Below are 27,737 nucleotides of genomic sequence, written 5' to 3' on the forward strand. Positions count from 1 at the left end.
AATCAGTTCACCTTGGTGAATCCCACAGTTATCAAAAGAAAAAGAAGTTTTTTTATAGATAGATGTACAAGCCCACATGAAGCAACCATAGAAAATAGCAAAACAGTTTTTTGTTTTAAAAAAAAAACGGTGCCAAGAAATGAAACTCTTACAGGGAAACAAAACATTTTGCAGAGATTCAGAATGTGATCATTGATAAGGTTTTGGTTCAATATCTTTGAGAAGACCAACTACTTGTTGCATACTTGGGCGCTTTGAAGGAAGATCAGCTGTGCAAAGGTATCCTATCTTGAGAGCTTCTTCCATCTGATCCTCTGAGCCTGTCTGTTGTATTTTCGGATCAATAGCTTTTGATCCTTGACTCTTCCTAACCAAACTTCTAACCCAAGTTACCAAGTCTGTATCTTTCTCACCAAGATACTCATCCTCAACAGGTTTCTTCCCTGTGATCAGCTCAAACAGAACAACACCGAAGCAATAGACATCAGATTTTGGCGTTGGCAGTTCTTGTTCAGGCTGCAAGAACTCTGGAGGGAGATAACCGGGTGAGCCGTTGGCAACTTCATCGTCTAATCCACTTCCAAAGACTTTAGCTAAACCGAAATCAGACAATCTTGGTTCCCAGTTCTGGTCAAGATACACACTACTAGCTTTCACATCCCTGTGGATCATTGGCGGTGAACAACCGTGGTGAAGGAAAGCCAATGCTCGCGCGGTTCCAAGTGCAATCATGTGCCTAAAACGCCACGTTGCAACCGGACCTTCTGGCCCTATGTTTTGGATTCCATTGTCACCTTCTTCTTCCCATGTGTCCGTGCTCCAGTCATCTGTTGTCTGAACTCCAAACGGTAAGTCTTGAAGCAGGTTTTGCAAGTTACCGTTCTCCATGTACTCGTAGATAGCGATCCTTTGATCACCGGCTATGCAATATCCAGTCAATGGAACAAGGTTCGGATGCTTGATCCTTCCAAGAAACTCCAGCTCTCTAGCTGCTTCTTGGTCACTAAGAGTTGAGCCGTGGACCAAGACCTTTACAGCTACATGAATCCCACCAGGGAGGAAACCTCTGTAGACTGGACCGAACTTACCTTCTGCTAAAAGAGTGTCTCTGTCGAAATGGGAAGTTGCGGACAAGAGATCAGAGAACGTTATGTTCAGCAATGGCTTCTCAAAGATAACGACAGGAACCGCGTTTGCCTGCTTGACATCAGCCACCCATGTAGTGGAATCTGTTTGGAAAGAAAATGGACCTGAGATGCTTTGTTCTTCCTTAACTGATGAGACATCTTTGACTTCACTGGTTTTCGGTTTCCTTTTGTGACCAAACGCTACAAAAACCAACGCTGCTATGAGTAAGAACATAGCAGAGAGCGTCACTGCCAAAGCCACCTTGAGTGCTCCAGTGGCTGAGCGTCTCTTCCTGAAGAGAGCAGGATTTGCAGCGATAGGGCAGCTGCTGGTAGAGCCAAAGAAGGACCTGCTCAGAGTTTCAGGTGAGAATTTTTCAGTGCAGAACGTTAAGTTGTTGTAAGAGAAGTTGAAACTTTCCATCCACTGGAGCTTCTCAATGATAGGCATTGGTATCTCTCCAGTCAAGTTGTTCCTCGAAACATCGACAGCCACGAGGTTCTTGATACTCAACATTGGGATGTTTCCTGATAGATGGTTTTCAGAAACATCAAGTGTGCTCAGCTCACTCAGCTCTGAGATCTCTCTTGGTATGTGACCAGCAAGATTTGTATTAGACAAGTTGAGATACTCTAAACCAGAGATCATCTCAATCCTAGGAAACACCCCTCTGTTGAATCTATTACAAGCTAGATTCAAGTGCTTAAGCTTCTTTAGTAGTGTGAGATTCTTGAATATATCTCCACTGAGCTCATTCTCAGACAAGTCAAGATAAACCAAATTAATCCAGTTGGAATCTACCTGAGAGATATGACCTTGAAACCGGTTCTTGCTAAGATCAGCCACCTCAAGAGTCTCCTTGAACAAACCTGCTGCTGAACCTTCAAACTGATTCCCTGAAATGTTGAGAGAAGTGATGGACTTCATATCAGAAAAATCTGTGTCCCTGCCATGGATCTTGTTTCCTGCTATGTTCAAAGTCTTGAGCTTCGGAAATGCAGAGCCAAACCCATCAGGGAGAGACCCTTCAAGCTGGTTAGAGGAGAGATCAATGGAGACCAGGGATTGGCAACCAAGAAATCCTCTTGGGATAGACATCTGAAACCCATTGTGATCAAACTTCAGGACTCTCAAGCTAACAAGAGAGTCCACAGCTTCAGGGATTTGACCTGAGAATTTGTTGTGAGAGACGTCAAGGGCCTCAAGCTGCCCAAAGTTGCCAGCATTGCTGGGGAAAGAGCCAGAGATCTGGTTGAAGGAGAGGTTGAGGTTCTTCAAAGTGTTCAGACTCCAGAAATCAGATGGTAAAGCAGAGATTTTGTTGTTGCTGAGATCCAAAGACTGAAGCTTGCTGAGTTTACCAAGGGTTGTGTCAGGGATTGGACCAGATAAACCCATCCCAGAAGCAATTAACACAGTCACATGCTCATTCTTGGAATCACAGAACAAGCCTTGCCATGAACAAAAGGGAGCAGAGAAGTTGTAAGCCTGAGCAGAGCTTACACTCATTTGTTTGAAGAATTCAGAGACAAAGAAACCATCTGTGTTTGGTTCTTGGCAATAAACTTGCTTCAAGAACAGAGGAAGAATCAATGCATAACCCCAGAAACCAAGACTCATTTTTTTCTTTTTTGGAGAAAATTTCTGGAATTAAGAGGTAAACAACAAAAACTCTCTCCCTAAAAAAAAGTTTATAGAAAGCAGAATCTCACTAAAGCTACTTTAAAGTCTTTCATGCAAAAGCCCAGAAAGCTCAAGCAGTTGAAGACAAGGGTTGGTACTGAGGAGAGATATAGAGATAGAAAAAGAGTTTACTTCACTATGTGGTGCTTCTCAAGTACACGAGAAAACCAAAAAGACATAAAAATCAAGAAAAAGGCGCATTTTTGTCAGTGCCTAACATCATGGATATATGTAAACTTTGAGTAGATTAATATAATATGTTGTCAATAAAAAAGAAAAAAAGAAAGATTAATACTCCATCTGTTTCATAATAAGTATCACTCTGAGCTCATTTTCTTGTTACACAAAGAGTGTCACTTTACAATTCCAATGTAAATTATATTAACTTTCAGCTGAAAATTAATTGCAAACTGCATTGATTTTATAAATAATTTTATTTGTCTAAAATACTATTGGTCAAAGAGGTATAATTAATTACAACTTACATATATTTCAACAACTTTCTTAATCTGTGTGAAAAATGTCACAACCACACTCTTTAAAAAACTGAGGGAGTATAATATTAAGCTTCCTCTGACTGTGACATGACAATCTATTTTTAATTGAGAATTCTAATACCACATAGAGAGAGTGTGGACAGTTAGGAGCAGAAAGGGGGTGAAGCTTTTTCATAAATGAGAGAATTCATTCACTCTGATTTCAGAAACAGTATCATTGGTTTCTTTTTCTAGTTGAAAGTCATTGATTCTTCTCACCGCAAACCCGTTTTTTCTTTCTTTTAGGTGAATCCAATTCAACTGTTTCTTTTTCCTTTTCTCTACCTACAAAGTTTAACTTTCTTTTCATTCCTTCTTAGGTTTTTGGTACACTAATCTTTGAAAGTATTGTGAAAAACATCTTGTACACCATTGAGATACATGCTTTTTCGTGAAAACATTTCAATTTATGTTGTTTCTAAAATTTCATTGGAATAGAAAAAAATAAATAATAGTGATATATTCATAAACTAGATTCGGATATGCGCAATGACACAGATTTTCAATTCATATCTGTTTTATGTTAACTAAAATTTATATGTAAAACAATTTAATGAATTTTAAAGTTTGGAGTTCTAAATAGACTAGATATGTTAAAACATGTATGCTAATGTACTATTCTGAAACCAAGTGGTCATGGCATGTGGCCATGGGTTCGATTCAATATGCATCCGAAGCGTTTTAAGTGGTAAGAAAATGCGGATCTTATGAGCCTCATGATGATTAGTCCTTGAATCTAGAAAACCTTTGAATTTCACCATAGTTATAAAAAATGTACTATTATGAGAACTTAAATAATTAAGTCAGATTTTTATAAGTTCTGTGATATATATTAGATTGATTTAAGATATATTTATTTTTTCATATTTGCTGCATGTTATTTTTGGCTTTGATGTTTTACAGTTGAAATGACATTAAAAGTACTTTCATAGTGCATCTATATTATCAAAACTAAAGTATTTTAAGAATTGTTTGCAAACATGGATTTTTTTTACGGCAACATAGAAACAGCCTCATGTAGACTCTATGTATAAAATATAATGTTGTTTGGAAACATGAATAATAGTGTATTAAAAAGTAATTAACACACATTATTAAAAAGAAATGAAAATCTATTATATTATGAAAAATGATCTATATGTTCAGATTTAAAATATACGAAAATGGCTCAATCTAATTATCTAAAAACATCTTTGGTCTAAAATAATCATAAAACATAACTTTTATATACATAATTCAAATCAAATAATAATTTAAATTGATTTATATAAAAAATAATTCAAATATATACATATATTCAAAATTTTATTTTACCAAAACATTTTTCAATAACCACTATTAAAATGTTTTTAATATATATAAGAAAAATACAATACAAAACTCAATTTCAACACCAACTTAAATTATGGTTTTTATATTTCACATTAAGTTTTTAAAATATAATATATGCAATTATTTATACGATGATACATATAAAATAATTATTAATTATATGATTACTTATATGATCATACATATAAAATACGATTAGTAATATAATAACATATATATGATATATAATAATGACATGAAAAAAAAAATAGCAACAAATATGTGAGGACGCGCAGATCAATATCTAGTTTCTCTTTGGAAATAGAAAGATAATTTTGTTTTACTGAAATTTATGTTTCAAACATATTTTTGTTGATAAATAACCTTTGAGACAAAAATGTTTAATTTATGACCATTTTTGCAAAAGCGTGAGAACAGATTTCCAGCTTCTATTTTTTTTCACTAGGATACTTCAAACTTTTTTTTGTAACAGTACTTCAAACTTATTAATAGGACTAAAATGGATAACATGCAATTGTTACAGTTTGGTTCATCTATTAATGGTTTATACCAAACAAAAGCACTTTCTTATTTAGATAAAAGTTCTTTATTCTTCTTTTTTTTCTCAAAAGATCTCCTTTAGCACTTATTGTAAAATCTATCTCCATTTATGGTTTAACATGTCATGCCATTAAAGGTGTGTACAAAGTATGTTCTCTTCCTTTTTATATTGTCGGTTGTTATTTCTTTTTACATCTTTCTTAGCAAGCTGCGACTTTCTTACCTATAGGAATAATGATAATTTGTTAGTTCTCATAAATGAAATGGATTTACATGGAAATGTCGCAAATGATAAAGATTCGCATTGAAATGCGATTTTGCAGTGTGACATAATTCAAATGTGAGAAAAAAAAAAAAAAGTTTACTTAGAATTTAAACAGTAGCATTAGACATAGCGGACAAGAGAAACGTGTGTGTGTTTCATGCACCCTCAAATTTCTCTCATGAATAAAGTTCGTCTGCCACTGCGGCCATATCCATCTTTTTGCCGTGGTCGCTTTTCTCGGTGAAGCTTTTTCCTTCCCTATTCATCTCGACAACTCAATCCACCATGTTGGTGATTTCTTCTCGATGAGAAGAAACTTGGTGAGGGTTGTAGCTTTAGCGATGGCAACTGCAACTCTTCCAGCTCTTCTACCGGATTTAGAGAGCTTTCAGGAATTTTGTGTTGTTGTGTGCGCTTCTGGTAAGAATTTATAGTTGCTTCTTGCCATCTAACTGGAATGCTCATTTATGGTTTTGGCTTGTGATCTATGGTTGCGGAGCCTCTGACTGTGGCGTGGAGGCGTGAGCTTTGTTCCCTCTAAAATCAAGTCTTTTTGGCTTCAGTTCTTGCTAGCTCATCTCCTATTTCTTTTCAGATTTGGCGTTGTTTGTTGTCCATAAGCTCGAGTAGCATGTTTAGCAGTTCTGCTTGTGCTATTATAATCTTTGTATTGTTTGTTTGTCTTCGCGGAGTTGCTTTTTCTTCTCATTCTCGTAATTATCTATAGAACTTTTGTCAAAAAGAAAATTTCGTATAAAATTTAACAGTTATGCCAAAAAGTTATAATTGTCTTTAACGTAAAAATTTGGACGATTGAACATACCTTAATTTTCTCTACTAGAGCCCAAAATATAACCAATACATATTGTGAAGCCAATGCACTAAATCATGGATTGTAATTGGTTGTAACTGGTCATGGATTCACGTAGAAAAGTGTGGGGGGTGTCTAAGCCAATTTAAAGTAGACGTTGTAAAAAGAGTAAGTACACGCATTGATCATAAAAGCAAATACAATAAGTAGTAATTATAACTGGAAACGACGTTAAAAGTGTGAGGAGGAAGAATCAAAACGGTTTGAGTTGAGTGTGTCGTAGTAAGCAATGATGGTTCGCTTGACAACGAGATTGACCCACACATGTATTATGCCTTCTTTACATGAATCATAACACTTATTCATGTTTCCGGCAAAATCATGTCTAAACTTGCACGCATTATCACTTCCTCGTATTCAAAAAATGAATATAGGAAAACAATACACAAACACAAAGATATATAGAGCATATACGGATAGGGCATAATAAAAAGTTATGGGATCCAAATAAGATAGTCAGTTGTTCGCTTCGTAACAATCATAATTGATCCCATTCCATGACTTTGATTAACCATTATACTTTGATTAGTCTTAATATTAAATTAATTGTAATTGGTCATGAGCTCCATGCAATGTCCGGTGCATTATTTTTGAGGTTCAAAATACTTATTCACTGTAATCACCACACGATTTTTCCCCCGTGTATTCATACTCACACAATATCGTAAATCTTTTTTTCATAGATCATTCATCTTCCACAACTTCAGCTCAACATATTTAACTTTGAATTTTTTTATGGACAAAATGATCAAAAATATAAATAAAATGACATAGCTAGTAAAATCAATTTTATTAAACATTTTATTATACACTACAAGCGGAGATGTTACAGTTAGTTAGGTAGCCATTAAGCAACATACAGTGACATCAATTTCGGCTTCTACACTAAACTTGATAGACGGTCCGTGTCTAAATCTTAGAGTTGCGCCTACCCAAAATTATTGCTCAAAATTGTTACCATTTGTAATTAGGTGAAGATTCATTGCAACATTGTAATCATCCCTTGCTAGCTATAAAAGTTATGATAGCTTTTTGTATGTATAAATTTGTAACTATTTAGCTATAGAATGTCTATACCCCATCCGTAGTTATATATATATATATATATATATATATTATATTATAGATTTAGTTATAATAATACTTTTTGTATATGGATTGTTAATGAATTATTATAGATTTAGTTATAATAATACTTTTGTATCATCGATTTGGTTATAATAATATAATAGACTTTGATCCGCGTGTCCGTGCGGATGTATTTTTCAAAAATATATTGTTATTATTTTTTATGTCACTATTATATATTATATATGTGTCATCATATAATTTAAGAATAGACAAAAAAAACGAACCGAATCAAACTGAACCAATTGAACCAAAACCCATCCAAACCAAATTTTATTATCAAATAGTATGGTTTATGATTCTCCCAACCAGAACCAACCAAACCGAATTAAACCCAACCAATAAAACAATGTGTTTTCGTTATTATTTAAATTAAACATACTATCAATATATGATATACTAAATCCTAAACTAAATCACAATTAATTAACAATGTTTATTTTTTAAATTTTCTATTTACTTTAGTTAAAATTGGTTTTATTATCTTCCTATGAACTTTTGTGGGCTTTTAAGATTTTTATTTCAACTTTATATTAGATTTAATTTACATAGTTTATTTTCAAGAGGCATTATTATCAATGTTTTTTCTAATTTTCTATTTACTTTAGTTAACTTTAATTTGATTGTATTCGTAATTATAAACCTTTGTATTTTCTTCAAAGGTTTTTGTTTCAAATTTGTATTGGATTTAGTTTATATAAGTTATTTTTTTCATAGTCACCAACATGATGATTTTATTACTATAAGTTTATGTTTTAAAATATGATTTCTCTTAAAATAACTAAACTAAGGAACCCGATTGAATCAAATCGAAACACAAACCAAACCGAATATGAATCGAACCTAATAGAAACCAAAAAACCGATCGAAACCAAACTGATTATGGTTTACTTCAGTTGGAAAGATTCTAGAACCTAATTAACCAAACCGAACCAAACCCAAACCTAACCAATATATAATTAATCGTATTATATATGTACCATCATATAAATAAGGGCAAATCTCTAAAATAGCACTTTTTAAGTTTTTGTCACAAAAATAGCACTCAAAAAATAAAATGACCAAAATAACACCTTTTGTTTTGAAAATTTTAATATTTATTTTTTATTTTTAAATATTTGAACACATTACTAAAACCCCACCCCTTAACTCTAAACCCTAAGTCGTAAATTAATTAACCCAAATGTTATAAATGCATATTTACCTTTCAATAAAACTTATTTTGGTCATTTTCCTCCTTGTGGTGCTATTTTTGTGACAAAAACTTAGTTTGGTGCTATTTTGTCTTTTTCTCTATAAATAATCATATAATTAATAGTATTTTATACATATCATCATATAAATAATCACATGTATTATATTTTAAAAACTTAATGTGAAATATAAAAATCATAATTTAATTTGGTGCTTGAAATTGAGCCTTGAATTGTATTTTTATTATATATACTGAAAACATTTTTTATAATGGTTATTGAAAAATATTTTAGTAAAAATCAAATTTTGAATATATGTATTTTGACTCATTTTTTGATATAAATCAACTTTAAATTTTTATTTTTATTTGAAATATGCATATAAAGTTTAAATTTTGTTTTATGATTAATTTAAACAAAATATATTTTTAGATAATTAAATTAACAATTTTAGTATATTTTAAAGTTGACATAGATATATAATTTTGTATAATATAATAGACTTCCAATTTTTTTGTTAACATAGTCTATTTTTTTTAATATATTGTTATCTATGTTTTCAAACGATATTATCTTTTTATACTTTTTCCCATGTTTCCAATACGTAATTCAGTTATAATAATATTGATATTCTTTTGTTGATAACGTCACAATTCTTGTAGCTAAAAACCATGGTTACGGAAATATCCTCTCTAATTGTTTACTGTTTTGAATAATTATTTTTGTGATTTGGTATTTATTAAGATTATTAATTTAAAAAAAAATATTTAATTTGGTTCTATAATAAACTCGTAATAAACATGATATACTTTCCCCTACGTATATGTTAGTTAGAAAACGCATATGTTCGTTAGAAAACGTATCTTCTAATGTGTCGGTTGAGAAAGCACTACTTTAATCAACATACCTTTTGAATGATATTTAAAGTGATTGATGAGTGAAAGTCTAGAGATGGATTGATTTCATGAATTCCATCCATACCTCTCTACTTCAACTTTCTAATAACTTTCAGAAAGCACACACTAACGAACTTGATAGTTGTATCATATACAGGCCTGATCATATATTATAGACATAGTTTTTACTACAACAATACAACACTCCCTCCATTTCTTAACATATGATGTTTTGGTTGAATAAATAAAGATTAATAAGTTTACATTTTTCTAAAAAAGATTTTAAAGATAGTTTTTAAAAATTATTCAACCAATTATAAAAATTTGGTAAATTTTTATTGATTAAACAAGTTCCAATAAATTTAAAGTTAACCTTAAAACTTCAAAACATCTTATATTTTGAAACAACATAAACCTTCTAAAAATCATATAATTTGAAACGGATGGAATATAAATTAAAGAAGTCATATTTGTCGAAGTCATATTTGTCCAAGTCGACATTTTGCTATTACCATCAAATAGTATGACATGTCGAAATGAGAAAAAATCATATAATTTGAAACGGATGGAATATAAATTAAAGAAGTCATATTTTTGATATATACTATCGCTAGGTGATTTTTCTGTATTCATATACATATAATTTCTTATAAAACAATTTAAATTTATTTGATCCGTTTTATAATATATGATGTTTTTATCTTGGTGCACGTAGATTAAAAAAACCTACTTTCCTCTAAAAGCACTTTTAAAGAACTAATTTAAAAATTATTCGACAAATTATAAAAAAACTGTAAAATTTATTTGGTTGCACAATTTCAAATCAAATTAAAGTTTACCTTAAACTTCAAAACATCTTATATTTCAAAATAACATAGACTTTCTAAAACATCACATCATTTGAAACTCAGGGAGTAATAATTAATTAAAAGTTTAGTACAGAAAAATAATATTCCTTTTTATTAAATTTTAAACCATTTAATGATTCATACATATGAAATATTATGTTTTATTAGTTATTTTTAATTAAATTTTAAAAATATAAATTCAGGTATAATAGTTCAAATAGTCCAATTGTTTATTTTTGGATTTATTAGGTCACATCTATCCTTACAAAGTGAAGCAAAAGTTTTGTTCTAAATATATTAAAACCAGATTAATTCGATTAACTGGATTTAGTTTGGTTATTCTTTGGGTTCATAAATATATTTCTATAACACTATATAATCTTAAATAATTTACTTTGAGAAAGTAAGAAACAGTAAACATAACCGATAATATTGCGATAAATTTTGACAGCTTATGCGTAAATATAAAAATAAATAAATGATAATAATGGTTTTTTTATTATTTATTTATATGTTCTAAGTAATTTTATAATTTGTGTATAATAACTTATAAGAAAGATTGTTTAAATATTTTATGTTATCTTAATTAAACATGTTATTTGAGTATAATAATTTGGATCTGTTTAATTTATTATTCATTTGAGGTATATTAGATTACATTGGTTCCTTAGGGATAAACAACATATCGTTTCATGTTATAATAAGATTAAATTCCGATTAACTTAGTTAATTTTATTTGTGTATATATATATATATATATATATATATATATACTTTTTATAAAGTTATGTATATTTGATATATTTAGTTTTGGTGTAAAGTTAAGATTAAAAAACTGAAGTATTGACCGGTATAAAGTTTCATAAGCAAAACAAACTATCTCTATCCTTTACAAATTCATCAGTCAGTTCTTAATACAATAATAACCAACAGTTAAAATTTTTGATTTCATCAATTTTTTTTTAATTTCATCAATTTGACAATGTACAACTGAGATCAAGTAACAATTTTTTTTTATTCAGACTTTTTATTTGGAATTAAGTTTTTTTAACCAAAAACTAAATAACTTTTAGAAAATAAAAATGATATTAGGTAATTGACATTCATTATTTGAAAGTTGTTTTCTAATTCGATGAAAAATACCAGAACCATTATAATTCTCTTCTTCAAATATTTATTATATTATTAAAATAATTTGAATAAAATATAATAAGAGTTTTTGATAGCATAAATACTTTAAATTTTTGGTTATTAGAAAGAAAATAAGAAATATTATAAGTAAATATTTTATCTATAAATAGATATAATTGTCTGTAAAATGATATATATATATATATATAATAAAATCATAAATTACTTTAATTCATTAGTAATAATACTATATAGTAAGACTCATAAAAAATTAAATGAATGCAGCTTGTAAAATAAAAGTTTTTCAAATAATATGACAAAGGTTTTGAAATATTTTTATTTTTTTGATATTTTCCAAGTTCTAGAATAAAGGTGTTATTAAGCAAGAAAATAAAAACTAAAAATAGTAATAATGAAAATTAGTCATAATAATGTTAATTCACTAAGAGTATGTATGTAATTAAGATTTGTGAAAATTAACGTAAGCTATATTCTCAAATAACATTACAAAGATACATTTTGTCATCTATATCCTCTATTATATACTTTAACTTTCAGATATTTCAACTTCTTATATAAATCGTCTCGTGGCATTTCCCTCCTCATTGCTTTTGGAGCAACAATGACAGGAGCAATGGCCAGCTTTGATATTCAAAACTGTTTCATCTATACTCTCCTCTTCCTCTTCCCAACCCTCCTTTTCTCTGTCTTCTTGTTCTTCTTCAAGGAAGCAAAGAATAGCTTTGATCTGCCTCCAAGCCCTCCTTCTCTTCCGATCATCGGTCATCTTCACCTCATCATCTCTTCTTCAATGCACAAGTGTTTTCAGAAAATCTCATCCAAGTACGGACAATTCCTCCATCTCCGCATCTTCCACGTCCCCATCGTTCTTGTCTCCTCTCCCACAGTGGCCTATGAGATCTTCAAGACTCACGACATGAACGTCTCCTACCGTGGTCCAATTGCTATCGATGAGTGCATTGTCTTTGGTTCTTCTGGCTACATCAGAGCTCCCTCCGGAGATTACTGGAGGTTCATGAAGAAGGTCATCATGGCTAAGGCGCTTGGGCCCCAGGCGCTAGAGCGGACACGTGGCGTCCGTCTAGTGGAGCTTCAGAGGTTCCACAGGAACCTGCTCGATAAGGCCATGAAGAAAGAAAGCGTGGAGATCGGCGAGGAAGCGATGAGACTCGTTAACAACACGCTGGGGAAGATGAGTATGGGAAGTAGTTTCTCGGTGGAGGACAATGACGGTGGGAAAGTCTCTGAACTATCAGTTGCGTTCACTTCCTTGTGCCACAAGTTTTGTGTGGCGCAAGTGTTTCATAAGCCGCTTGAGAAGCTACTAGGGATCTCATTCTTAAAGAAGGACGTGATGGAGGTTTCACACAGGTTCGAAGAGCATCTGGAAAAGATTCTTGCGAGATACGAAAAGGAAGTGGACGAACAACATCAAGGTGCTGAGTTTATGGATGCATTGTTGGAATCTTATCAAGGCGAAAACGCAGAGTATAAGATGACTAGGAAGCAAATCAAGGCATTATTCGCGGTAATGTTTTCATTGAGAATCCAAACAATTGCTTCGTGTTTAGTTATTGAAGCAAAATTATTTATATTTGTATATTTATTTATTGTTCATATTTATTTGTCGATGTGATATGATTAAATATCTTAAATATTAATATTATTAATATATTTAGTTAATTTAATCAAAAAAACTCTTTGATATTCGGTTTAGTTCGGTTTAAAACTGAATCGAACGAACCTTTTGGATTGATAAAATCTATAATCAAATGGTGTAGACATATTATATACTTTGATTTGGGTTAGGATAAGTTGGCTTGGGTAGATTTGATTCGGGTTTTTTGTCCATCCCTACAAACAAACACTATTATACTGAATTAACAATATGGTATTGCAGGAGCTTTTTGTTGGAGCAGGTGACTCCTCTTCTTCAACAACAAGGTGGGCAATGGCAGAAATAATCAACAACCCTAATATCCTTGAAAGACTGAGAGAAGAAATCGATTCAGTGGTGGGGACAAATAGGTTGGTTCAAGAAACTGATCTGCCAAAACTCCCTTACTTGCAAGCGGTGGTCAAGGAAGCTCTAAGATTGCACCCTGTGGGATCTGTGGTGCCAAGGGAGTTTCAAGAAGGCTGTACGATAGGAGGGTTCTACATACCGGAGGGAACATCACTTGCTGTCAATTCTTATGCTATCATGAGAGATCCTGATTCTTGGGAAGATCCTTATGAGTTTAAGCCAGAGAGGTTTCTAACTTCTTCAAGGTTATGGAAAGAGGAGGAGAGAAAAGAGCAAGCACTTAAGTTCCTGGCGTTTGGGGCTGGAAGGAGAGGATGTCCTGGATCAAATCTAGGGAGTACTTTTGTAGGAACCGCGGTTGGAGTGATGGTGCAGGGCTTTGACTGGGAAATTGAAGGAGATAAAGTCAACATGGAAGAAGCCTCAGGATTGAGATTCTTTATGGCTTTGGCTAAGCCACTTAAGTGCACTCCTCGTCCTCGAAATATGAACCCTTTACCTTCTGATATGCAGATTCCAAATATGAACCATCTTACGGTAAGATTCTTACCTTCTGATTCAGGAGGTCAGGATTACACTCAATTCACAAACATATAACTATAATATATTACATATTTACATGCCTTATAGTTTTGCATTCGTACGTTGGTATGTTGAATGCAATTTCCTTAAAACATTGTATATAATTATTATAATCAATAAGTAGTTCAACTAATCGAACGCTAAATCCATTTTAAACGGTTTAAAAATTGTAATCAAGAGAGAGGAGAGAGAAGTGAAATTCTCTCTTTAGTCTCTCCACCCCCACCGAAAACCCTAAGCCGCCGCCTACTCTTTGCTCTCTCAGGCGACTGACGGTATCTCCGCCGTCGGTCTCCCTCTTCTGTCAACCGGTCCGTGTACTCATCGTCTTCACCCTCTGCTATCTCCTCCTTGTCTCTCTTCTTTGTTCGGTGCGTCTGGGTCTGATGGGGTCTCCTCTGTCGGAACAAACTGAAATCAAAGGGTCTTTGCTTTTCTCTGGACCACCAGCGAGGCGAGATGAGTCGGTAATGGCTGTGGGAGCCCTGGATCTACTTTTAGTCGCCGATTGCGCTCAGTTCTGGGTCAGATCTGAGATCCGAGATCCGCCAGAAGCTTCGACGCGTCGCTGCCGTCTCGTTTCTGCTCCGCCGTCTCGCTCCAACCGGTCTATTCTAGCAGTTAGTTTCCAGGGTCTGTAGAGCTCCTCCTCTCGTTGAGTGAAGGGTGGTTGTGAGACGCACCACCGAGGACCTCTATTTCTTTAGTTCAAAAGACAGCTCCCATGGTGTACCTCAGCAAAAGGGTTAGCTTCTCCTTCCTGCTCCCATCGTCTGTTTCTAGGGTCTTGAGGACTACCCTTGATGTCGACGTCTCTTGCGGAAAAGGCGAAGCTTGCGCTTTGCAGTCAGGTCACATGTTTAAAGGAGTTCCATTCTCCTTACGTGCTTCATTTCCCCTTTCAAAGCTCCCGGAAGATAGCTGATTTGTAACTTGCTCTCTCTGCTGCATCTTCTGTGTCGCGTAGCGGATTGAGGGGCTGAAACTACCGTCTACGCTTGACCGTGTTCTTCATTTTCAAGTGGCATGGTTGCAGGTTTACATTCTTGCTCTCTTCCGTGTTAACTTGGGCTTTGCTCTGTCGGCGTCCTCCTCCAGCGGAGCTCCGGGGCGTGAGCCAGGCGCTTCCGTCGATGCCTGCTGGGAGCCACTTCGGTGAGGCTTGATCGAGCTCGTCTTCAAGTTATTCTCTTGCTCTCTGCTTCAAGCCAGTCAAGCAAGAAGCGTTTTGGTTTGGGAGCTTAATATGGTTGTCTTTGTGCTACATTGCAGTATTAACTTCAAGTTAGCCTTGTTAGGTTGTTTGGTGTTAATAGTGTAGGTTCTTTGGGGTTTTTTATCTTTTTGCGGCTCCTTGAACCTGACTAGCTGAAAAGCAGTTCTTGGTTTCATTCACTTGTAACCAAATTTTCATTAAGTTTAATGATATTCACAATTTAGCAAAAAAAAAAAGTAGTTCAACTAAAAGTGACATTTTTTTATATCTCTAACTATAGTTACCGATATCATCATTAATTATTTTTAATTAATTTTGCTGAATGATTATGTGTGGAACCACCGTTCTCATCAGTGATAGGTTTCAAATTGTTATTGTTAATGATGATATGTTAGAATTCTTTTTAAAAAAATAACTTTATAACTAAAAAAATATTTTGAATTTTCCATTTTAATAATTTTGTGATTTTTTTCTTTATTTTTAATAATTTAATATTTTTTAAATTTCTGTATTTTTTTTTTTTGAAAAAAATCATTTTAATTTGCTGAATTTTGTTTTATTTTATGAATTTTTCTTTAATTTTCTGAAATTTCCTTTAGTTTTCTGATTTTTATTAATTTCTGATTTCTATTTAAATTTTATTTATTTAATTAAATATATATGATTTTTGAAAAAATCGCCACGTCATCACATTTATCTCTACAACTGGTCACTTATTTACTTAATGAATAAATAAGCCAAATTGGAAATTTTTGGTGATACAAATATCACTTTGAAAATTTAGAGTGATAGTTGAAAAACAACAAGATTTAAAGTGTGAGTATGTGTGACTTTTAAAGTTTGTACGTGATTTTCTCCCTTTTAACTGATTTTATTAATTTAGTTGATTATACGTTTATATTGTCTGATGTTACCTGTAAATTTTTAGTTTATGAATTTTTACATAAACCAAACTTAGTTCAAAGATTTTAGCATTCAATAAAATGTGATGTAAAAAATTACAATTCAAAATTTCGAAATTAATAATTCAAACAAATAACGCAAATAAATAAATTTTATTTTCTTTAAAATTCACCTTACATAAAATAAATTTGTGATTCACATACTGTTGCATTTCATGCTGGTCTGTCTTGGACTTCACGGTTCAAACCTCCGATTTGTATGCTCTGATCATCAACATCTCTATTTCCTGACAATAGTCATCTATTCTGCAAGTTCTTTGAGTCAGCCTCTTTAGTTTTTGATTAAGTTTACGGTGATAGTGGTCGGGTATGAAAATCTTCCTCATGATCAGGTGCAAACAATTAAACAATTGGGATCATCTTGCGGCCGGTCTTCCCTAGTTCTTCCAAGATTTCTTTGACTCTTACTTTTGAGATAACTGACCATTTAACCATAGTACTCTCCTTGTTTGGTCATCTTACGTATACCTAAAGTTATCTCTTTTTTTTTTCCTTTGTAACTACTAAATTGACCACATTTTATTTGACTAGGTGCTTTAAACGTTTATAACAAGAATAAACATCTCAGTTTGGATCAAGCTTCTTAGTAGTTGAATCATCATCATAATCTATAGCTATTCCTTCAACTTCTTAATTTTGTAAATTTTCTCGATGATCTTTTTCAAAGTTTAGACTTACTGATAAGATTCTACTCCACACAAACTTAAACAGCACAAGAAATAGATTCACAACTTGTGATTAATCATTACTGTATACAAGGGTCTGGACAAACATCATTCTCTGCCAAGCTTAAGCAAACTTGGTCTCTCTCTATTACATCATTTTGTAACAAGAAGATTGTCTATCCCCTTGTTGAATCTTGTAACAAGAGGTAGATTGTTTTAACTAAGACGCTAGAAAGAAGAAAAAAAAGAAGAAGAAACACTGCAAATGAAAACTACACTAGATCTAACTTGAAATGCTTAAAGAAGCTCCACATTCTCAACATAGTTGAGATAGGTGTCTATCGTCGCACCCCGAAACGTGGCCAGTCCTTGGATTCCAACTTTTCTGATCGTCTTGCTCTTGACATTGTAGTAGATGACATAGGAAGGCACTCTTTGGTAAGTGACCAAGACGATTTCATTTGTACCAACCATTCCAGCAATGCGCATGTAGTCTGAAACTACATCCTTCCACAGAGGTGGTAATACGTATACACGGTTGGACCACTCACGTTCTGAATCACCTCGAAGAACCCAGAGCTTAAAACTTTTCCATGATCGACTAACATACGAAGACGACATAAGCAAACCTAATCTGCCATTGTAGTTTATCAGAGTTGTTGAATGAGGCAGTGCTTTATTGAAACCTCCCAAGAGCTTCACAGAGCTGAACTTCTCAGTCCTCAAATCAAAACAAACTACCATAGATTCCACTGAAGACCTGGACTCTCTAGCTATATAGTACAAAACGCCACTGATGCATATCCACTTACAACATGAAGAACAGTGTGGGATGCAACATTCGACCACCCTCCATGACAGTTTCTTGGTTCCTAATGTCAGAACATGGAACTCCTTACCATCACGTAGAGACAATACCTTGAACTCTTTGGCAATGGGATCATATCCAAGATAGCTTTCCACTCCATAATTGTCTTTTGAGTTCAATCTTGGTAATGTCAAGGACTGTCCTGTGCTGGGGTTACATATCACCGTGACGAGTACTGGTTTGTTCCTGCCCTGGGTACCTCCATAACAGAAGAATCCATTGGTACAACCAAACAGTTTATCGTAGCCTGGGGGACGTGCCATACGATTGGTGGCAACGACATACGAGTTGTCTTTTGGATGTTTAGGCTGAGATGACGAGAAGAAGCGGATCTGGGTGTAGTCAGTGCAGGCGAACAGAAGCCGAGGGCGAGCACAAGATTTGGTGAAGAAGGCGTCTGTGAAATCTTGGCTGCGAAGCACGGAGGACCAGAGCTTGCACACGCAGCGACATCTCGCTATATACTTCAAAGGCAACCTCAAGAATATCTCTGTAACAACCTCAACAGGAAGGGTGAGTGAGTTTCGATCAAGTGTGGTCGTGGATCGCGTAACGCGCTCAGAAATGGTTAGACCACCACCCTTCTGCCGCTTCATAGCGAGATACTTATGTGTTCACCTAAGGAGTGAAGTAAGTTTTGTCTCTGTGAAAAGAAGAAAGAGAAAGAAGACATGAAACACAAACGTTTTAGAACCAAACACTTGTCTTCAAATACAATCTACCAGAACTTAAATCAAATGTCGATTTTACAAATTGCAGAAGAGCGAACATGAGAGTCACATTAATGTTTGCAGCATTTCTTACCTCGAATTTACTGTCGCTAGGTTGAAATTTTTGGTCTGTATTTGCAGTGAGAACAATCGTAAATCGCAGTTAGGGTTCTGAACTAGCCCCAAAATCATTTGTCGGGAAGATAAAGAGAGTGCAGTGAAAATATATATGGGCCTTTTGTGGGCTTAGACAATATTTAAAATGATGGGTTTACGATGGGTCTGACCTGAATTTTATTAAAAACGTTAAAAACTACAATGGCCTGGACAAACTAGTAACAGTGGATCTACAAAATTATACTTCTCATTTCGATTAGTTATTTTTTTTTATTCATATCGAAAAATCCGGATATCCATAATTCATGAATCAAATCAAATATTAATATGTAATATTTTTAAAAGGCAAATAAAATCTCAAATACTAAAAAGATTTGGAAACGAATATCTGATCCAATCCGTTATATGTATATATACATATATTTAAAAAAATTATATACACAAGAATGATCTTACAAGACCAAGAGCGAAGTAGAGGAAAGCTAGTGAATTAGCCTATCCTACGAATGTGTTAGGAAGCATCATGTTACTGCTGTCTCTATTAAAAGTTCTTCTTAACAACATATTTGATATAATTTCTAATTCATGTAATATGTTACATTGATTTGATATCAATAAAGTTAGATGTTATTAATAATTATTTATTTTATTTGTAGTTTTTTACTAAGCAGAGCGGATAATCCGCAAATAGTTGAAATAGTTACGGATGTTCGAAGTAACAAATATTTGAAACCGTAAAAAGAAAAATGGATCGAAAACTCAATATTTGTACAGGACGGAGTGAATCGGATAGTGAAATTTTACCAGATATGTGCACCGTGTACATATCATAGTAAAATCTATTTTTTTAGAAATATCTAAAATTATCTAATAAAGAAAATATTCAAAACACTACAAAAATATTCCGAAAATGAGAAACACAGAAATCCTATCAATCCTTTACTTAAATATTCAAAATGAAGCTATTTTGGTTAATTTTAGATACCTGATCATAACTTATTAAATTTATATGTTATATATTTTAATAAAACATGTTAGATGATATTTGGCTTATTGTTGCAAATACTAAAATTTGTGGATTTACTGATTGACTTAACAACGCCGGGCAGCGGCGGAACCAAACTAAAAATTTATCGGAGACAATATAAAATTTATCTTCAATTTATAAGGGATAATAGAAGAAAATTTACCACTAAAATCATATAACTCTCATATAGCCAACGAAAAATAATTATCTCAATATTTTATAGGGGGCAGTTGCCCTCCTTACTCCCTATCTCTCCGCCATTGACGCCGGAAATTTAACTTTTTAGATATGATACGATTTTTAAATATGATATGAATCAAGTAACGAGTATAGTATCGACGTCTAGCCCTAAGGTTTAGAACTAAAACTAAATAGTAAAATATACTAAAACAAGAGTCATGAAAAAGTTAACCTTAACTAATAAAAATTAACAAAACCAATAGATGACCAAGTCCAATAAAAAATCATTGTTTTCAACAAATAAAAACAACACCAACAGATGACCAAGTCCAATGTAAATTTTCTACCGCTTAGTGTTCAACACGAAAACTCACCACGGGAGATGTACTGAGGATAGTCACACGATTCTCTCCTGAGAACCTCCAACAGTTGGGATTATCTTCCACTCTTCCTGTATCCACTCCGTATTTATAGGCGTATGTTCCATTATCAAGCTCATTTGTGAACAGAATTGAGTCCCCACTCACACCACAACCATCAGGAAGCTCCTTAGCCGAGCATGAGACATTTCCAAAGCGTCCAATAAACAACACACGGTCTCCTAAGTCATTGACCTCAACCCATCGACCAGTCTCCTTATGTAGCCTACCCACGATGCATATGATCTGTTTATAATTAAATGCGTATGACAAAGAGATAAATTTCTCAACCATGAAAAGTTCGTCATCATTGCCACATGGCACCAGATATTTTAGCGAACCAGCCCTCAAGGAGATCATAGGAGTAACGTGCAACGAGAAAGGGTCGATTCTGAAAGCATGCATCATGGTCATACTTTTATTTTGAACGGTTGCATAAAACATCCGTCTGAAAGTTACTATATCACGTAAAGGAGGTTCGAATTGCATAACCGGCTTCCACTTCATTTCAGAACTTGTTAACACCAACAAATATCTACTGAAGGCGAGAAGTAGAATGAATTCTTCTCTTCCCTCCTCGTTTAGCGGAAGAAAAGCTAGGCATGTGTAGCCTTTAGGACCGCAACCGATCATTCTGTACTGATGGCCAAGAGGGAGGACCTGGCAGTGGCTCGTCTTCATCCAAGTTGGATCAGATCCTTGGATCTTCACTTTCAATGAACACTGAAGAGGATATGGAAGCTCTATCAGATTCTCTGACTCATCTCGGCCTATCCCTCCTAGAAAATAATCAGAGGCCGACGCACGCGGAGGAGTTTGGACTCTAAAGAGGAACAAAGGGATCTTCTCAAGGGTGCACAAGTGTTTGCTTTCGCTAGGGAAGTTGGCGAAGGAAGGAAGAGAGTAACTTGGTCGGCGTAACACGCAAGGAAAGGAAAGTGTGGATCGCCAAAAGTTGCAAACAGAGCGAGCATGAACAATATCGAAACAGTCCTCCACATTCTTTGATACAATGTTCAGTAGGTCCTCTGGTAGAACAGACCAGTCTAGCATCACGGATGATGATGATGATGATGTCTTCTTTTTGGTTGCAGATTCTAGCATGGTTGTTGACGAAAAGCTGCGCTTCAACAATCTGAAAAAATAGAATTCTTAGGGTTTTACGAAAATTGTAAACATATATGTGCACAAATAATTAATATCATAACAATCTACAATCCAAAACTGATCCGAGTTTACTACAACAATAAGATTTGCCATCAAACAATGGAAACATCGTATCAAATCCAATACTAAGAAGTAAAAGAGAACCTAGTTTTACGTACCAAAGAAACTTGACCAGAAGTCTGCAGAGCCTAATTAGAAAAACGTCAGACAAGATCTCTCCGTAAAATAAACACAATGTCGAGAAGATTCTTCCCCTTGTGCTAATTTGGTTACCCGGCCGGAAGTCAAATGTAGTGTTTATTATAAACTTATTTTATTACATAAGTAAGGGTAGTAATTTACATATGGTATCTTTCAAAATTTGACCCCAAAAATGTATCTTTCAAACAAGAAAAAAACAAAAGTAATTAACATAAGATTAACATAAATATAGAAATACTAGAAATAAGTTTTGTTAATTACTTTTGTTTTTTTGTACAAGATTAACATAAATATAGAAATATTTACCACTTAGACGTATCTATCAACTAAAACCACATATTAAAAACTTTTACCACTTAGATTAATGTATAAGATTAACATAAATATAGAAATTTAAACAATTTTGGAACTAAAAAAATCTTGGGAGAATTACCAATTGTGACTCAAAACTTGGAGTCAAACCCAAAAGAGTACCCCAACTTGGGTCAAAGGCAAAAGTAACCTAAAAGGCTATTGAAATTACAACTATCTCCTTGTGAACAAACAAAAAAAACGGATTTTTTTTTACGTTTCTACCCCTCGCAAGTCGTCTGTAAACAGACGACTTGAAAATAAGTCGTCCAGACGACTTTAATTTAAGTCGTCTGGACAGTTATTCTTAAACATAATTTAAAAATTTTGTAAAAAATATTTTGATAAGTGAAAAATTGGAATTATGTAATTAACATATGTCTTAAGAGATATAAATTAATATATAACAAATTTCAATTGTTTTCAGCCCAGATGAGTGAAAGTAGTGAGTCATGATATTCTTTAGTTTATGTTTCATCAACATATGTTGTAGTATTGTATGTGTTCTTAGGGTTAGATTTTGGAAAGCATTAAAACCGTTTTTGAAAATTTTTAAAATTACCTAGGCGTGTTCATTTCTGTGTATAGTAAACACTATTGAAGTATAATTTGATTTTATAACGTGGTTAGTAAGTTAATTTAGTCATTTTAGTTTAGTGGTTCATTTTAGGGTATTGGACGACTTAATATTTAGTCTTCTGTTCCCAGACGACAAAATATTAGGTCGTCTGATGTACATTATCAGCCAGAATAAGTCGTCTAAACCGGACCAAACCTTAAAGTTTACCAATGTACTTTTAAAGCTAACCGGATTATTTACCCAATATATAAGGTGATTTTTTTTTTTTTCATTTTCCGCGAACAGAAACCCTAACAGTTCTCTCTCACCGGCGATATCAAAGGCGATTCGAATTCCCACTATTTCCGAACAACCATCGTTCTCAACGTCGGCTATCTATCTCACTTCATTCTCACCGTTGTCGCCGCAGCTTCTTCTAACCCTAGCGCCGCCGATTCCTCTAAACCCTAGCGCCCCCGCTTCCACTATTTCCGAACAAACCGTCGCCCTCGCCACCGTGCTCACCAACGTTCTCACCGCCGCTTACTCTAAACACTAGCTAGCACCGCCGCTTCTTCTAAACCCTAGCGCCGCCGCTTCTTCTCTGTAAACCGTAGCGCCGTTTCTCTGTAAACCCTAACGCCGGTAAGTCATCAAACTCGTGGAAAAGATGAACATAAAACGTTGTCTCTTTCAATTTACTCATTCTCACCGTTTCACGTTTATTTTTTCAGATCTATAACCACAATGACGAGTACTCAAACTCCTTCTGCGACTAATCAGGTCCGCTTGAAATTTTTCTACTGGAAGACTTGTAAGTAAGTCGTCTGGAAAGTCTTCAACCTGGACGACTTAGTACGTCCATTTGGAAGACTTTCCAGACGACTTAAATATAAGTCGTCAACTAAGTCGTCCAGTTGGACGACTTTCTAGACGACTTATATTTAAGTCGTCTACTAAGTCGTCTGGAGTAACAATTAAGGCGTGATTGATTTAGCTTGTGTTCTGACTTCTATTGTTGTCTTTGATTATTTTGCAGACAAAAATGATGGATATTCCAGAACTCCCCCGTAGGTTATACACATTAGGGGAAGAGCCAGAACCCCACAATAGCATTTCGTATCATACGGATAACACGAAGTTGCATACTGCTCTTAGGGAAGCTCTCACTGATGCTGAATTTGAAGAGCTCAAGGAGTCGAGATTGGGAGTTTTCATCAAGTTCAAGGAGCAGGGATTTGGTTGGGCTTCAAGGCTGGTTCACCACTTGCTCGGTTTAAAGCTGGACATTAAGAAGAAGTACGAGATGTGGTGTCTCGTTGGTCCAGAACCTGCGAGGTTTTCACTGTTAGAGTTTGAAAACATCACTGGTCTAAACTGCGACTACATCGAGGACCTTGAGACACCAGAATGTGAAGTTACCCCACAGATGGTTTCTTTCTGGGAGATGATGGGAGTTCATCGGGAAGCTGGGCCAAGTACTGATCAGATAATAGCAGCACTGAAGAGATGTGGGGATTGGTCCAGGGAAGATCGCAAGCGACTCGCGTACCTTTCCATCTTCACTGGATTCATTGAAGGGAAAAAGTTCTCAAGCGCTACACGAGCTACTCTGGCAAGGCTAGTGATGGATTTAGAAAGGTTTGAGAATTATCCATGGGGGAGAGTCGCGTTTAAGGTGCTGATGGACTCTTTGTGGAACAAAGATATTACTGGCTGTTACACCGTGGATGGGTTTATATAAGTTCTTCAGGTCTGGGCGTACACAGCTATTCCGGGGTTGGGTGCTAGTATTGGTCTACCCAGAGCAAACAGTCCGTCTCCACCGATTCTGGCTTACGAGGGCAGCAGAGGCCGCAGATTCATGAAAGCTGCTATCTTGAGTCAGGTACCTTTCCATCTTCACTTAATTAAGTCGTCTGGAAGGTCTTCCAGCTGGACGACTTAGTAGACGACTTATTATAAGTCGTCTGGAAGGTCTTCCAGCTGGACGACTTAGTAGACGACTTATTATAAGTCGTCTGGAAGGTCGTCCAGCTGGACGACTTAGTAGACGACTTATTATAAGTCGTCTGGAAGGTCGTCCAGCTGGACGACTTAGTAGACGACTTATAATAAGTCGTCTGGAAGGTCGTCCAGCTGGACGACTTAGTTGACGACTTATAATTAAGTCGTCTATTTAGTATTTTGTTTCAAATATCTAACTCGATTCTTCTTCTATTTACTGCAGACCCGCGTGATCAACTTTGTTGAGAAGGACATTAGTGAAATGTGGCCAAAATGGGACTCTGAGGTTGATGACGTGCCCGCGGAGAACATCATTAAAGTCATGTATGATCGGAGACCGTGGAAGTGGACCATGGATTGCTGGGAAGTCACTGGTACAAAACCCAAGTTTGTGACTCCATCGAAAAGAGCCAAAGAGATGGTTGTGGAGGAGGTGGAGGAAGACAATCAGAGACCTCGGAAGAAAGCTCGTAAAGAGGCTCCTAAAGAGGCTCCTAAAGAGGCTAGAGAAGAGGCTCCTACAGAGGCTAGAGAAGAGGCTACAGAAGAGGCTAGAGAAGAGGCTAGTTGGGTGACCAGAGAGGAGTTAGAAAATATGTTCAAGGGCTTAGGTGACATGATGAAAGATGGGTTTAAGAAGTGCATCAGGGAGATTAGGAAGATCTCCGATAGATTGGAAGCTGTGGAGAAGAAGGTTGGTGTCACCAATCAGGCTACCCCTCAAGCCCCAGAAACCGAGGTTAGTAACAAACAGCCTACCCCACAAGCCCCAGAAACCGGGGTTAGTAACAAACAGACTACTCCTCAAAAGGATCAGCCTACACTTCAAACCAATCATCCTACTCCTCCCACCAGACAGCCTGCTCCTCAAAAGGCAAAGCCTACTCCTCAAAAGGCAAAGCCTACTCCTCAAACGAAACAGCCTGCTCCTCAAACTAAACAGCCTGCTCCTCAAACTAAACAGCCTGCTCCTCAAACGAAACAGCCTGCTCCTCAAACGAAAAAGCCTTCTCCTCAAAAGAAACAGCCTTCTCCTCTGCCCAAAGAGGTTAGTATCAAATCCTCTCCCAACTTTTATTTAAGTCGTCCAGGGTTAACTTGTTCTCTTTTATTGCAGAGATTGTTGCCGGAGGATACAGCAGATGAGGCGATCTCGGTATATAAGATCTTGCCGGAGGATAAAGCAGATGGTGTCACCTCCAAAGAGATTGTTCCTCTCACTTCCACTGACCAACCGAGCTTCGCTTCCAACGATCAACAACCGAGCTTCGCTTCCACCGATCCAAGCGTTCCAGTTTCAGAACCGAGCCTGGTTGTATTGGACCAAACAGCTCCCACTGCTTCTGTGCGTGCAAGGAGTGAACGAACGAAGAAACCTGCTCCCACGCAGATATCTCCTTATACGGCAGAGAGAAGGAAACTCCTTAGAGTGGGAAAGTATAATCCATTTCCCACACTAAACAGACCTAAGATGAAGGAGCTCGTTGATTGGTTGAAAACTGATCCGTAAGTGATTGCTTTACCCATAATAGCTTGATTTAGTCTACCAAAACTGATTGCTTTTTTGTTTGTAGTGATTATTTCACTAAGGAAGAGGACAAACCACGTACATCACCAACTTGGTGGTATCAAAAACTCCGGACATCCAAAGCATGGCTGGAAGACGTAGTAAGTCTTCTGCTTATCTTTAAGTCGTCTGTAAATATATAAGTCGTCTGGAAGGTTTTCCAGCTGGACGACTTACAAATAAGTCGTCTGGAAGGTTTTCCAGCTGGACGACTTAGTAGACGACTTATTATAAGTCGTCTGGAAGGTCTTCCAGCTGGACGACTTAGTAGACGACTTATTATAAGTCGTCTGGAAGGTCGTCCAGCTGGACGACTTAGTAGACGACTTATTTGTAAGTCGTCCAGCTGGAAAACCTTCCAGACGACTTACAAATAAGTCGTCTGGTAACTTGTCTTTGTATAGATTTGTAAATATATAAGTCGTCTGGAAGGTTTTGTAAGTCGTCTGGAAGGGTCTAACTTGTATTATTTTATATGCAGCATATAGATGCTTGGATGAATGTGCTGAGGCAGAGGTATAAGGAGAACCCACAATGTTTCCGGAGCGAGCGAATGTGCTTCCGTGGATCACAACTTTACCCAGTCTTGGAGAGAACAGTATCTGTTCTTCAAAGCATCGTCGTCTGATCACAATGGTTTAGGAAAAATGCTACCTAGTGGGGCGGCGAGTTTGTATGACGGATCAATGCCTTCATTTTGCCAATCAAAACAAGAAGTGGGGGGAGGACATTGATGATATCTATGCGCCACTGAACTTGGACAACAAACATTGGGTGGCTATTTGGATATCGATCCCTAAGAGGCACATAGTCGTCTGGGACAGCATACCTTCAACTACCATACCAGAAAGATGGGATGAGATAATGGAGCCTTTTCTCGAGATGGTCCCTTATCTGATTGTGGAGTGCGGAGACCAGATGCATGGGTTGGAGCGATACACATATGAGAGACTGCTGAAAGATGTACCCACGGCCAACAATGGTGATTGTGGCGTGTACGCTGCAAAGTACATTGAGTGTCATGCTCTTGGGTCCCCTTATAGCCCTAAAGACTTTGCTAGGTCCAATGCGAAGACTATGAGGGATAATATGGCTTTGGTTATATGGACGGAGCTTGTTGATCAGCATCTGAAAGATAATGAGGATGGTGGTATGTTTGTGGCATGTATGATTAGATACACAAATCAATTTGTATGTCTTGATAGATTTTTTAACTTGTATACGATTTTTTAACTTGTATAGATTTTTAAACTTGTATAGATACACAAATCAATTTGTATATTTGAACTATTTGTATACACAAATCTATTTGTATATTTGAACTATTTGTTTACACAAATCTATTTGTATTTTGTGGGCATGTAGATTTTATTTGATTTTCTAACTGTATAAGATTTTCTAACTTACAAATAAGTCGTCTGGAAGGTTTTCCATCTGGACGACTTACAAATAAGTCGTCTGGAAGTTTTCCAGCTGGACGACTTACAAATAAGTCGTCTGGAAGGTTTTCCAGCTGGACGACTTTACAAATAAGTCGTCTG

General features: G+C 35.3%; 5 protein-coding genes and 1 long non-coding RNA gene across 7 annotated transcripts; 2 read left to right on the top strand and 4 right to left on the bottom strand.

Moving 5' to 3' along the window:
- Window positions 1–33: 33 nt before the first annotated feature.
- Window positions 34–3,020, bottom strand: LOC108849087 (probable LRR receptor-like serine/threonine-protein kinase At2g24230). Its single transcript, XM_018622590.2, has one exon. It carries the CDS (start codon window positions 2,746–2,748, stop codon window positions 190–192), a length of 2,559 nt encoding a protein of 852 aa, XP_018478092.1. The 5' UTR covers window positions 2,749–3,020; the 3' UTR covers window positions 34–189.
- Window positions 3,021–5,446: 2,426 nt separating this feature from the next.
- Window positions 5,447–6,400, bottom strand: LOC130510833 (uncharacterized). The gene is made up of 2 exons (XR_008944621.1): window positions 6,308–6,400; window positions 5,447–6,213 (listed from the first exon to the last, which is right to left on the bottom strand). It is a non-coding gene; the product is annotated as an uncharacterized LOC130510833 (long non-coding RNA).
- A 5,773-nt stretch (window positions 6,401–12,173) lies between these two features.
- Window positions 12,174–14,310, top strand: LOC108848387 (cytochrome P450 705A1-like). Its single transcript, XM_057006986.1, has 2 exons — window positions 12,174–13,100; window positions 13,473–14,310. Exons 1-2 carry the CDS (start codon window positions 12,174–12,176, stop codon window positions 14,193–14,195), a joined length of 1,650 nt encoding a protein of 549 aa, XP_056862966.1. The 3' UTR covers window positions 14,196–14,310.
- A 2,807-nt stretch (window positions 14,311–17,117) lies between these two features.
- LOC108848388 (F-box protein DOR) lies at window positions 17,118–18,789 on the bottom strand. Of its 2 annotated transcripts, none has more exons than XM_057006797.1 (2): window positions 18,696–18,789; window positions 17,118–18,534 (listed from the first exon to the last, which is right to left on the bottom strand). In XM_057006797.1, the coding sequence occupies exon 2, from the start codon at window positions 18,485–18,487 to the stop codon at window positions 17,321–17,323; it is 1,167 nt and encodes a 388-aa protein (XP_056862777.1). In that variant the 5' UTR covers window positions 18,488–18,534; window positions 18,696–18,789; the 3' UTR covers window positions 17,118–17,320. The 2 variants fall into 2 exon arrangements, with proteins under 2 accessions (XP_056862777.1, XP_018477245.2); XM_018621743.2 differs by having other exon boundaries at window positions 17,118–18,509; window positions 18,696–18,783.
- Window positions 18,790–20,241: 1,452 nt separating this feature from the next.
- Window positions 20,242–21,801, bottom strand: LOC108829716 (F-box/kelch-repeat protein At1g64840-like). Its single transcript, XM_018603319.2, has 2 exons — window positions 21,670–21,801; window positions 20,242–21,479 (listed from the first exon to the last, which is right to left on the bottom strand). Exon 2 carries the CDS (start codon window positions 21,446–21,448, stop codon window positions 20,276–20,278), a length of 1,173 nt encoding a protein of 390 aa, XP_018458821.2. The 5' UTR covers window positions 21,449–21,479; window positions 21,670–21,801; the 3' UTR covers window positions 20,242–20,275.
- An 83-nt stretch (window positions 21,802–21,884) lies between these two features.
- Window positions 21,885–26,863, top strand: LOC130511319 (uncharacterized). The gene is made up of 5 exons (XM_057008246.1): window positions 21,885–21,914; window positions 25,573–25,677; window positions 25,747–26,135; window positions 26,204–26,297; window positions 26,678–26,863. The coding sequence occupies exons 1-5, from the start codon at window positions 21,885–21,887 to the stop codon at window positions 26,822–26,824; spliced, it is 765 nt and encodes a 254-aa protein (XP_056864226.1). The 3' UTR covers window positions 26,825–26,863.
- Window positions 26,864–27,737: the final 874 nt, after the last annotated feature.

Source organism: Raphanus sativus, chromosome 4, assembly GCF_000801105.2.
Source record: "Raphanus sativus cultivar WK10039 chromosome 4, ASM80110v3, whole genome shotgun sequence".
NCBI classification, from domain to species: Eukaryota; Viridiplantae; Streptophyta; class Magnoliopsida; order Brassicales; family Brassicaceae; genus Raphanus; species Raphanus sativus.